We start from the raw sequence: 12,123 nt of genomic DNA on the forward strand, positions 1-12,123 counted from the left end.
CTCTGCCTCAAATTAGCTGTCTGATGTTGGGCAAATGCCTTCATCTCCCTGACCCTCTATTAAACTGAGGACAACAGTAATGCCTACTTTATAAGGATGTTGTAAAGATTAAATATATGATGTATGCAAAATACCTAGCACAGGGCCTGGCACATAGAATATGCTTAGAAAACACTAGCTATTATTGCTGTTGCTGTGAGAAAAGGCAAGGAGGTTTTGGGACCCTATGGTACCACCCCAGGGTTGCTTCCCTGGGAGTGAGGCCTAAGACCCATCTGGTTAAGGCCTCTCGAGTGGGCTAATGGGCTGCCTGACTCGGTTCCAGTTTGAATTTTCCCTGGACCACTTACCTCTGCAGGTCTCAGCTTTCTTTTCTTCTTTTGTTTTTGAGCTGTGGATCCTGTCTCTGTCCTAACCTCTTTGCAGAGCTAGAGGGTGGGGGCGGGTAAGGAGGACGATAGAGAAGGAAGTCTTAGTAAAATTATGATGCAGGGTAAATCTGATTTTAATATGACAAAATGGTCATTAGCCACAATCCAGATATGTGTGTTCTGCGATGGACAGTAGGGCCTGGTGATCTACGTCCCTTGCAGTGCTTGGTTGACACCGTCTTGTTAGTTACTGAGCTTGTTGTTGAGAGCAGTGTGTGCTCTCTGAAAGGCCATCTGGATTCTGCTCAAGACTCTGTCTCCAAGCAGCTGTGTGTCCTTGGGCAAGTCACGTTCCCACTACAAGCCTTCTGTTCCTCATCTGTAAAATTAGGAGGTTGGACCAGAATGATCTCAATGGTCTGCCTCTCCATGCCCTAATGTTCTGTGATTCTAACATAGATAAATCTGGGCCTCATTGGCCAAGCACGCTATGGTGATCTCTTGAGGAGATGGATGTTTGGCGCTATTGCAGTTGTTAAAATAGAACAGCCTTCTGAATTGTGGCCAGAACATAATGAATCCCATTTCTGTAAAACAATGATGATGACGGAACCAGTCATGTAGCAGGGTTGTTGACGTGGCTGGCCCATTTGGCCCAATATCCACTGCAACAAATATAAATGTGAAACTCTGACAAAGTAGTTTAATGTGGTGCCTGAGGAACTTCCCAGCAAAGCCAGGTGTGTGAGTCACTGAGTTGGTTTCATATTCTCTCGGCTGATGGGACTGAGGCTCAAATTTATACTTGCATTGGTTCAATGGGTGGGACTTTCTCCCAGACACCTGTCCAGGTTCTGGACCGTCAGAGTTGGGAGGGGTATTCGGGACCATGTACTGGAAGGCCCCACTTTACATACAGATAGGACCCCAATGGCCGGAAGGAGAAGAGCTTGCAGCTGGTGAACAGAGATCATAGAGGGTTCTGGACCCTTTTTGACTTCTCTGTGGATGTGACTGTACTCCCCTCGTGGCTCTTACCTGCCCCTGTAGTTCTGGAAGTTTCCTTTGTCTTAGGTCTCCTGCCAGTCTGTCTGGTTCTCTCTCCTAGAAGGTGTGTTCGGCAGTCTCTCCACACCAGTCATCAGGGACTTTGTTTGACGGGCTAAGGAGTTTGGCCTTTATCTCAAGGGGTAACAGGGAATAATCAGAGGTGGCATTATGAATATAAGGCATTTATTGAGCCCTGTATACTGGAAGGAGTGGTGGTGGGGGGATGGGGGCAAGAGGAGGAAATAGAAAAGGCCTGGCTCTCAAGTAATGTACGATCCTCCTGGATGTCTCAGAAGGTTCTGAGCAGAGGAGTGACTCGACAGGATGTGTAGCAGGAGAAGTAGATGGAGTCAGGGAGAAGCTGTCCCAGCAACCCAGCCAGAGACAGCAGGGGCCTGAACCAGGGGTGTGGGGAGGGAACGGAGAGGCTTTTGTTTTACCAGACCAGGACTGTGGGGACTGCCCAGGTGTCACAGGAGCAGGGTGGGTGCTGCCTTTTGTCCCAGCGTCCTGCACAGCCTCCCTGGGGCATTGGTGCCTATGGCTGTGGCTCAGGTTCTGTTAGTCCACTGTCTTTGTCCTCCCTTTGTGCTGCCACCCTAGGAGAGCCCGAGTGACCAGGGGTTGGTCCTGCATGCTGGGAGCTCACAGAAGGACTGTCCACACACATGTTCAATCACAGTTTTTGACCTGAAAAATCCCTTGGAGATTATCTTGTCTCTAGTAGGAAAGTAAAGACCAAAGAGGAAGGGACTTGCCTACATTCCCACAGAAAGTTTGTCGTCACAGCCCAGATCTTCCCACTCCTGTAACCCGGCCCTGTGCTTAATAAATCCTGTTTTGGGGCAAAGGAGCCTGGAAGTATTAAAGGAATAAAAGATATGGCCCTTTCTCCTGAGGAGATTATAGTTTAACTTGAGTCCCGGTCAGGGACAAGAAGAAACTGGAATCCACTAGGAAGCAGCATAAAAGCCAAATGGCTAATGTACGAGGAGGAAGTTTCAGAACAGGCAGTTCAGAGCAGGCCCTAGTATCTGGGAAGGCTTCCAGGAAGCATTGGGTCTTCCGGGAAGAGATGATAGGCCTAGAAGGTGAGAGAGAATAAGAAAGGAAGATCAGGAGGTGGAGGGAACTGTATGTGCAAAGTGCATAGGTACGATCCAGGCATTTCTGGAGACATCATCTCAGCTACCTCCCAGGTATTAAATCACTGGATCTTTGGGGAACTTAGGTCTTTTGTGGGCTCCTGCAGCTTTGTGAATAGTGCAGGATGACAGAGTAACATAAAGGGACCATGGAGTGTTTTCTAAGACCCCTCTCACCATGGAATATTCCCAGGCTCCTGGATCTCCTGAAAAGGGACACACACTGTGAATCCCAAGGTAGGATTCGTGTTCTTTGGTCTCTCTCGAGTTTCTCATCTGGCAGACCCCCAGTTAGGCAGTGGGTCCCCAGCTATAGGACGTGGTTTGGGGTCTGGGAAGTTCTGTACTTGCCCCAAGAAGGTCGGAAGGTTTGTCACTGAAGGTGGGAGGGAGGGGGAGTGACAGGGAGTGGCCAGTGCAGGAGGCGGAAAGGCTGGTTCTTGCTGGATGGAGCTGCCTGGCCAAATGGAGGAGCCCAGGGAAGGCCAGAGCCCACAGCCCAGCTCCCGGCCCACGCCCTTCCTCAGCTGAGCCTGCTCTGTGGGCTCCCTGTCCCCCAGGGCATGGTGAGAGCAGAGTCTTCCTAAACTAAGACTCAGGGGAGAGCCTGACTCTGGCCTTTCTCTTGGTCACCAAAGGGTTAAACCTTTCACTATAAGCTTCAGTGCCAGGTCTGGTCCCTGGGAACCTGGAAGGGTGGAGCCGGGAGGGCCAGCCCAAAGAAGGGGCACCCCCAGGTAGAGAGAAAGGACCTCTGAGGGGAATGGGACCTGAGGCCCAGCCAGGACAGAAACCGAAGGGTTAACAAAAGCCACAGGACTGATAAAATGCCCCAAATTCCTGGTCCTGCCTCCAATGGGGAGGGTGTCTGGCAAATGTCAACGATAAAAAATACACTTTAAGGGCACATGATGCAGCTGCTACCGTGGGGCGCAGCCAAACCGAGCAGGTTTGGAGCAGCAACTGCTGTGAGTGACTCTGGGGGCTCTTTGCTAAGCTTTGTCCAGCTGGGGTGACCTGCCTCCCCCAGCCGTGGCACCTCAAGGGCCCTTGGGTGCCTGGGGCCTCTGGCCTTCTCTAGTATTGTTTTAGGAACTTTGCTGGTCTCCTGTCTTGGCACCTTGAACTCTAGCCCACAATGGACTTCCCTCCAGCCTGGCAGCTGCCTTGGGCAGGCCTGAGGGTGCGATGCATCTGGGTCTCCCCAGCATCCCCTCAGCAGGCCTCTGCGAACACTGAGAAATGCATGAATGAATAAAAGTTAGAGTGGGGCATTTCCTCATCCTCTTCCCTCGCCCCCATCCTGCAGAGCCCTGGGCTGTTAAGCTGCTTTTGTTGCAAATTTGAGGTGAGGCAGCCAAGGGCTCACAGCCAGCTTGTCTGGGGAAGGCAGGTCACATGTGAGGGGGTGGGAAGAGGTCATCCTGGAGGAGTCCCCTGAAGGAGGAACGTTATGTGCTGCAATCCCATTTTACAAATATGAAAACTGAGGCTCAGAGAAGTCAAGTGACTTGCCTGAGGTCACACAGGGAATTGGCAACACCCTCGACTTTTGCTGACAACTCAGAATTCCACCTACTACACTGTGCTGAGTTCACTGAGAGCTTTTATTTATTTTTTATTTCAGAATATTATGGGGGTATAAACGTTTTGGTTATGTGATTTGCTTTTGCGCAGTTTGAGTGAAAGTTGTATGTGTGCCCATCACCCAGTTAGCGTGCGAATTTACCTGTCCCCTCCTCCCACCTTACTTACTTACCATTGAGTTTTACTATATGTGCACATGGGTGTTGATCGATAAGTTCCAATTTAACAGTGAGTACATGTGGTAGGGCTTTTATGCTGTTAGAGGCTTAGCCTGAGTTCCCCATTACCACAGTGAAACAATCAGTCATATCATAATGCCTGGCCCCAGGCATTAGTATTGGAGCAGGGAGGCTGAGTTTGGGGCTCAAGGCCCTGGTTCTTCACTTGGGAGCTTTAGGATCTTTCTGGGTTCAGTCCTGGTAGTCAGGCCCTGGATCCTTGGCTTTTAGGAGACTGAACAAGGTCAAGGACCTGGGGCTTGAGGCTGGGGACCTGAATGAGACCTTTCTCTTCCAGATCATCCTCAACTCCATGCACAAGTATCAGCCACGGCTACACATTGTTAAGGCTGATGAGAACAATGCTTTTGGCTCCAAAAACACAGCCTTCTGTACCCACGTGTTTCCCGAGACCTCCTTCATCTCTGTGACCTCCTACCAGAATCACAAGGTACAGCCACAGCCCCCTCCACTAACACCACACGGCATTCCTGCCGCCACTGCAGAGAGGCAGGAAGTGAAGCCCAAGACGCAGCAAGGCTGAGGCAGGCCCAGTGCAGGGGCATCAGGAACCTGCAGTGTCCCTCAGAGCAGTGAGAAAATTGAATGATGAGCAGAAAAGGACACTAGACATGTCCATCTGCAGCACAAAGTAATTAGGGTCACTGTTCTGGGGAACGGACAAAGTTGGCAACTATAAAAACAGGGAGCATGGAGCCTGCCTTGGGGTTTGAGTGTTAGGCCCTTTTGTTCTACAATCTTTCTCCTGGTGCATCCAAAGGTAGGATTCTGGGCCTGCAGACAGAGGGGCAGGAAGTGGGCAGAGGAGCCCAGACACTGTTGCTGTGCCCTGGGAGGTCCCAGCCTGCCTCCTGCTTCTTGCCCACCCCCCCTCCCCCATCACCAGTGGCTGCTCTCCTCTGCCTTTGCCCGTGTGCTGCTTTTTGTTACACCCACTGGGACTGGTGATGTAGGCAGGGTCCCTGGTGGATTTTAGGCAGAAGAGTTACATTTGCATTTAGAACTGGATGTGGCAGTTGCACAGACAGGGGCAGCATACAGAGGAAGCTCCCTGAAAAGCTTACAGGTCCCCAGAGAGACTGATGGGGGACTGCAGCCAGGCAGTGCTTGGGCTGGAAAGCTGCAGAAAGATCAGAGTCAGGGACAAGCCAGATGGAAGGGCAAGGCCACTGTCTCCAGACTCTGCCACGGCTCTGGATATGTCGGGGGTGGGGGAGGAGGGCCCGAGGTCAGCTCTCTTCCCAGTGACTCTACCATGTGTCCTCTCCTGACAGATCACACAGCTGAAAATTGAGAATAACCCTTTTGCCAAGGGATTTCGTGGCAGTGATGACAGTGACCTCCGTGTGGCCCGGCTGCAGAGGTGGGGCTGCCTGGGCCTATGGGTGGGGTAGGCAGACTGGGTGCAGGCATGGGGACTCCGTAACCCTCAAGGCATCTTTACTCTCTTGTCTTTGCCTGTCCTCCCTGCCCCTTCAGCAAAGAATACCCTGTGATTTCCAAAAGCATCATGAGGCAGAGACTCGTCTCCCCCCAGCTCTCAGCCACACCGGACGTAGGCCCCCTGCTCGGCGCTCACCAGGCGCTCCAGCACTACCAGCATGAGAACGGGGCGCACGCGCAGCTGGCTGAGCCGCAGGACCTGCCCCTCAGCACCTTCCCCACCCAGAGGGACTCAAGCCTCTTCTATCACTGCCTGAAAAGACGAGGTAGCTCTCTCCTGGTCTACAGCCCTGGAGGGTCAGAGGAGGGGTGGGGTCCTCCCCACCACACACACACTTATCTGGGTGCTTGTGTGGCCTAGGAGAGTGGGCCTCAAGGGTTAGGGACCATGGCTGGAAACGGGCCCTCCTTTCCAGAGCAGGGATAATGGTTCTCGCTTTTGATGCAGCCTTTGGAAACCTCCCAGCCAGCTTGTGGCCTTGTCCCCAGACTGGGTTCTGCCTAAAAGGGCATAGGAGGACACTGAAGCTTCACAAGGCAGAGGTTTTTGGATTGGGGCTATCATTTATCAAAGCAACTTCCAGAGTCCTGTGTACAGGGCTCTCTACCTCATCATACCAGGTCTTGCTTTTTCCATGGCCAGAATTGGGATGATTAGTGCTATTCCACCAGAAGACCTCACCAGACCACTGGAATTCCCTTGGGAATGAGTCTGGGGACTTCTGCTTGCAATCCAGAATGTTCTCTCAGTCCCACTTCCAGGGACTAGCCAGGCCGAGCTCCAACTGGCCCCTGCACAAGTCCTGCTAGAACTCAATGGCCTACAGCAGGGATCCACAAACTGTGGCCCTTGGACCAAATCCTGCCTGCCACCTGTACAAAATGGTTTTGCTATTTTAAAATCATTGGAAAAAAATCAAAAGACTATTTCATGATATGTGAACATTTGATGAAATTCAAATCTTAGTCTGCCTCCATAGACACAGTTTTGTTGGAACACAGCCATACTCATTTACTTACATATTGTCTGTGGCTGCTTTCGTGGGACAACAGTATAGTGTGGCTCACAAAGTCTTAACTATTTACTATTTGGCCCTTGACCAAAAAAGTTTGCTCCCTCCTGACCTAGAGTGACTGGTCACCTGCCAAGACCAAGAACTTGGTACAGGGAGAAAGGAGGGGTTTGGAGAGAAGATGGAGGGGAGGGGCAAGTAAGAACCGGTCAGGGAGAGGGACGGATCCCCCACCAGGGCACGTGCCTCTCGGGGAGGAGCACACAGGTCTTCAAACTCAGTCAGCCCTGCTGCTGGAGCCCCGTGTGTACACACGCAGCTACCAGAGTGGATCCCTAGACAAACAGGAGGCCAAGATGAGCCTTGGGTGAGTGTTCTTAAATTGGCTGAGTGGGCTGCTCCCCAAGCCCTCAGGCCTGGAGCAGCCCTGGCCCAGGGGAGGTTGTATCACTTGAGACAGTTAAGCCCTCATGGGTGAGGAGGTTGAAAGACACACACACATGATTTATGGCATCTGATATCATCTTTCCCCAGCATATCAGCTCAGCCTGAAAACTATGTCACCTTTTTCACTTGCTCCATGTCTTTTTTTTTTTTTTTTTTGAGACAGAGTCTCACTCTCTTGCCTGGGGCGAGTGCCGTGGCGTCATCCTAGCTCACAGCAACCTCAAACTCCTGGGCTCAAGCGATCCTACTGCCTCAGCCTCCCGAGTAGCTAGGACTACAGGCACGCGCTGGCTAATTTTTTCTATATATATTTTTAGCTGTCCAATTAATTTCTTTCTATTTTTTGGTAGAGACGGGGTCTCGCTCTCCCGAGCTCAGAACGATCCGCCCGCCTCGGCCTCCCAGAGAGCTAGGATTACAGGCGTGAGCCACCGCGCCTGGCCTACTTGCTCCATGTCTTAATTTTGCAGCCACTTTTATGTTAGAATCTGTGTAATAAAACCCATGTAGGGTGACTTCCTCTTCTAAGAGCAACAGCAACATGCCTGTGAGTAGCTTTGGCTTGCTTAAGCCTTCCTGGGAGCGGAGGATTGAGACAGAAACCTCATGGCCTTACTTTTTTGGCTCCTTCAGACAGATGTGGCCTTTGAGCCTGGACTGGCCTGGCAATAGCCTCCACTTCCCGTGGCCAGCCTAGCCCAAGAATGCCACTGCACACCAAGGCCTCTTACTATCGCAAGAGTCAGGCTGGCAAAGGATCAAAGCCATGTGCTGCCTGGCTGAGCACCGCACTCAGTGTCCAGCGATGTGGTGTCCCCCGTGGCCTTTGAGTAGGGTCCGTAATCTGACCGCTTTTTGGCTGCTGCCACCTTATAAAAGCTGTAGCTGATTAAAATGGCTCTGGGAGTACCATGGTAACATGAGGCAAGGGCGGGTGCTCAGTGACAAGGGCAGGCTGTCCTGGCATCCAGCAGGGTGCCCTGGGCCAGTGGAAATAGCTCTCCCTGATATTTCTTTGTCTTTCAGCAGACAGTGCCCGCCACCTGGACTTACCCTGTAAGCGGTCCTATCTGGAAGCTCCCTCTTCAGTAGGGGAGGATCACTATTTCCGTTCTCCCCCTCCCTACGACCAACAGATGCTGAGCCCCTCCTATTGCAGTGAGGTGACCCCAAGAGAAGCCTGCATGTACTCAGGTTCCGGGCCCGAGATTGCCGGGGTGTCTGGGGTGGATGACTTGCCCCCGCCTCCGCTGAGCTGTAACATGTGGACTTCAGTCTCACCGTACACCAGCTACAGCGTCCAGACCATGGAGACTGTGCCCTACCAGCCCTTCCCCACGCACTTCACTGCCACCACCATGATGCCTCGGCTGCCCACCCTCTCTGCTCAGAGCTCCCAGCCACCAGGAAACACCCACTTCAGTGTCTACAATCAGCTCTCACAATCTCAGGTCCGAGAGCGGGGGCCAGCCGCCTCATTCCCAAGAGAGCGTGGCCTCCCCCCAGTGTGTGAGAGGAAGCCGCCCTCTCCACACCTGAATGCTGCCAACGAGTTTCTCTACTCTCAAACCTTCTCCTTGTCCCGAGAGTCTTCCTTACAGTATCATTCAGGAATGGGGACGGTAGAGAACTGGACTGACGGATGACTTCCACGTCTCCTCGGCAGCCCCGGGACCATGTTGCTCCAGTGTCAACCTCGGTGGGTGGCCTGCACTACCAAGAAACACAGGAAGGTATTTCAGAGGGGGAGCGTGTGTACGAGCTCGTGTGTGTTTGCATTTGGAGAACATCTATCTTCTGACATACAACTGAGGCCACGAAAGAAAAAAAACCCACAATTATCTGAGAAGTGATTTTGGCTGCAGGACCTGGGTTCATTGTTACCTGACATCTCTTGGGATGCCCATGGGTGGGATGGGCGTGGAGAGTTCATATGAGGTATTTAGAGGTTTTTATAATATAATCTTTGATTTACTCAGGGGCCAAGGGGGTAAGGTCCCTTCTACAGGAGAGAGTCTCACTGCTGGGGTGGGAGGGCTCTGCACATAGCTTAGAGCTCCTGGCCTTCTGTTTACAAAGAGAGCTGAGAATCTCGTTTTGGTAGCAGGAGGCCCACGCTTTTGGCTTCTGCGAGAGTACCTGAGAGGCGGGTTCGGCTCAGCCCCAGAGTGTGCTTTGAGAGTAGAGCTGGCTCAGTTAGTGGCCTAGACATCGATTCCTGGAGCTCAGAGGGCTGAGGGCCGACTTGCAGAAAGGATCATGTGCTAAAAGTATTTTTTAAGAGGAGGGAAAATGTAACCAATAGCATCTTTGTCATTCAGATTTTGTCATAAGGTACAAAGCCCTTCCCCCGAGGCCCCCAACATGCAGTCTGTTACTCTGGTGCGCAAGATGCAGCCTCTCGGGCACCATCTGCATCATCCTATGACTGGCAATTATAAAAACGTATCTCCCCTGGCAGCATCCCCAGAAGACCACATTGGAGCCGATGGCAGGCATCTCCAGGGCCTGCTCTGCTCCCAGAAAATCCACACCTCTGCCTGGAGCAAGAAAGCCGAATGGAAATAAAGAGAATTGAAAGATGAGTGTGAATTCAGCCAGTGAGCTCAGAGGAGCAAAGATAATTCTCCAGTGAGGTGCTCTCACAGTCCTTAGCCCTGCTCTTTACTGTTGAATGTCACCAGACCATCGGTGTAGCTGGTGTGAACTCTAAGTCAAATTTGAGAAATCACTAAACTCTTTGCATGCCGAATAGCTATTTATATATTATATAAATAAATAAATAAATATATATATATATCTCACAAATGCGGGCCACACGTCAAATTCAGCTTTGCTTTTTACAAATGAATAAACTTAATAAAAATGAACATTGGAGGTATTTGGAAAGACATCTATTTAAATTTTTATTACATGTTTGATGTTAAAGACTAAAAATGGTTTAGATGACACACATATATATAGGAAAACACACACACTCCACAGGTAAAGCTTTTGTAGAAAACACATTAACTAACAGGCGATATGGAACGTCAAGTGTTATATAGCATGGACATTTTATTTTACATATGGGAACATAAAGCCATTTTACAACTGTGAAGCGTGTGGATGCTCTTTATTCCTGACTTGTCCTTTCTCGGCTCAGCCATGGTGTCTGCCTCCCTATTGCTGGTGTTTTTTCTCAAGTGCCAGGTGAGGCCTTCAGTGCCTCTGAGCATTTGCACCATGAAGCCTCTGATCGCAGAGTGAAGTAATTTAGGACCAATGGAGCAACTGTACCTTCGCTCTCCTGTGACTCCCAGGATGTGAGTCTGGATTCCAGCGCCCACAAAGATCCCAGAAGGGCGGCAGGCAGCAAGTCAACACCTAACCTGGCAATTTGGGGGAAAGGGTCTCGTAAGTAGGAAATTCCTGGGGGGATCTGTACAGCTGCTTCAGAAAAGGAGCTGAAGAGCAGGTTCAAGTCAGTGCCTGGGGCTTCCTGGAGCAGTCAGAGGTGTGAGCTCATCACCACAGTCACCCCAGAGAGGGTGACTCAAGGCCGGGCAAGGCCCCCGCTTGCCCACTCCTTTGCCAGATCCTTGAAGCTTGGCCACGAGGTGAGAGGAAAAAAAGGAGATGACATCCAGCCCAGGTTCGCCCCACTAGATTGGACGAGGGGCAGGTGTACCTCCTCACAACACCTTGCAACTTGCCCCCACCCCTCGTGGCTCCCTCCCCAAAGCCACTCACCCTCATGTGCCATCTCCACTGCAGGCTGGTCTGGGAAACCAGCAGAAGAGAAGGCAAGTGAAGTGCCCTTGAATCGTTGTCCTTGTCAGGGCTGAGATGAGATTTCCTGCTGGGTAAAAAGTCAGCCTTGTCTCCTGTTTCCCCAGAGCCCTGCCCTTGCGGCTCTAGTGCTGCTCTCTGGCTGGCCGCCTTCCAGCAGAACAGGAGGCCAGCTCCTTCCTCCCTTAGCTGTTGGCTCCCACCTCGGGCTTGCTGGTCACAGAGAAAAACTTAACTGGGCTTGGCTCAGGGGATGGGGAAGGGGGGGGCTCTTCCTAACTCACACCTGCTCTGTTCTTTTCCTTCTGGGCAAAGACTACACATATGGGATACTCCACACCTTCTAGAACCCAGGCTTGGGGCTATGTACGTTCCCAGGCTCTCTCCAGACACACAGCTGAATCCGAGGTAGAGCAAGCTGCTGCTTAAGGGGTATTTTTGCCTTGAGGCAGCCCACAGCTTCCTACCCGCTTTCTGGGAAGCATGAGGTCCCTTGGCTTCCCCATCTGGGCATGGCTAAAGCCAGGCCTGTAGTGGGATTTGTGGAACTTTCCTGCCCCTCTGAATCAACAGCTCAATAAAAAGGGTGCACATGGGATATCCCGGAACAAAGGGCACCATTCAGTAGCGCCAACAGGTCATACATCATCGGTCCAGAAACCTGCCACATGAAAAGGGTCTGCTTCTGCTGTGCCCTGCCTGGGAAGGGACAAAAGCTGATTAACGTTCAGCTGCGTGGCCGTGGGCCGGCAGCCTCTGCTCCCCAGCCGAGGGCCCGGCCACTGTGGGGAAGCCAGGCTGGGCCTCTCAGCAGCTCCACCAGCCGCCCCACGGCCCTCCAAGATGGAAGAGCCTGGAATCACAAAAGGGAGAGGAAAGGAGAAGCTGGGTCAGACTGACAAATTGTTAAAAAACCAAACCAACTTCCAGCCTCGGCTGGGCCTCGGGGGGTCAAGAGGCCTCGGCTCGCCCCACTAATGGAGCCTGCTGGAGGAGCAGCAGCCGGCCTTGCAGTGTCTTATCTTACAACATAAAATTAAAACCCACTTAAAAGGCC

The 12,123-nt window shown here is 51.8% G+C and overlaps 1 protein-coding gene across 2 annotated transcripts in view; it reads left to right on the forward strand.

Annotated features, from left to right (window-relative positions):
- TBX4 (T-box 4) overlaps positions 1-10,395 on the forward strand; it is a 31,015-nt gene extending 20,620 nt beyond the window's left edge. Inside the window, exons 6-9 of one of the 2 annotated variants that reach the window (XM_012648412.1) lie at positions 4,670-4,822; positions 5,667-5,755; positions 5,872-6,101; positions 8,322-10,395. In XM_012648412.1, coding sequence (XP_012503866.1) covers positions 4,670-4,822; positions 5,667-5,755; positions 5,872-6,101; positions 8,322-8,941 — 1,092 coding nt within the window. In that variant the 3' untranslated portion in view covers positions 8,942-10,395. The remainder of the gene's footprint in view (positions 1-4,669; positions 4,823-5,666; positions 5,756-5,871; positions 6,102-8,321) is intronic. The other variant, XM_012648413.1, reaches the window with a different exon arrangement.
- The last annotated feature ends 1,728 nt before the right edge of the window (positions 10,396-12,123 follow it).

This window comes from Propithecus coquereli, unplaced genomic scaffold (assembly GCF_000956105.1).
Source record: "Propithecus coquereli isolate 6110/MARCELLA unplaced genomic scaffold, Pcoq_1.0 Scaffold285, whole genome shotgun sequence".
In the NCBI taxonomy this organism is placed as follows: Eukaryota; Metazoa; Chordata; class Mammalia; order Primates; family Indriidae; genus Propithecus; species Propithecus coquereli.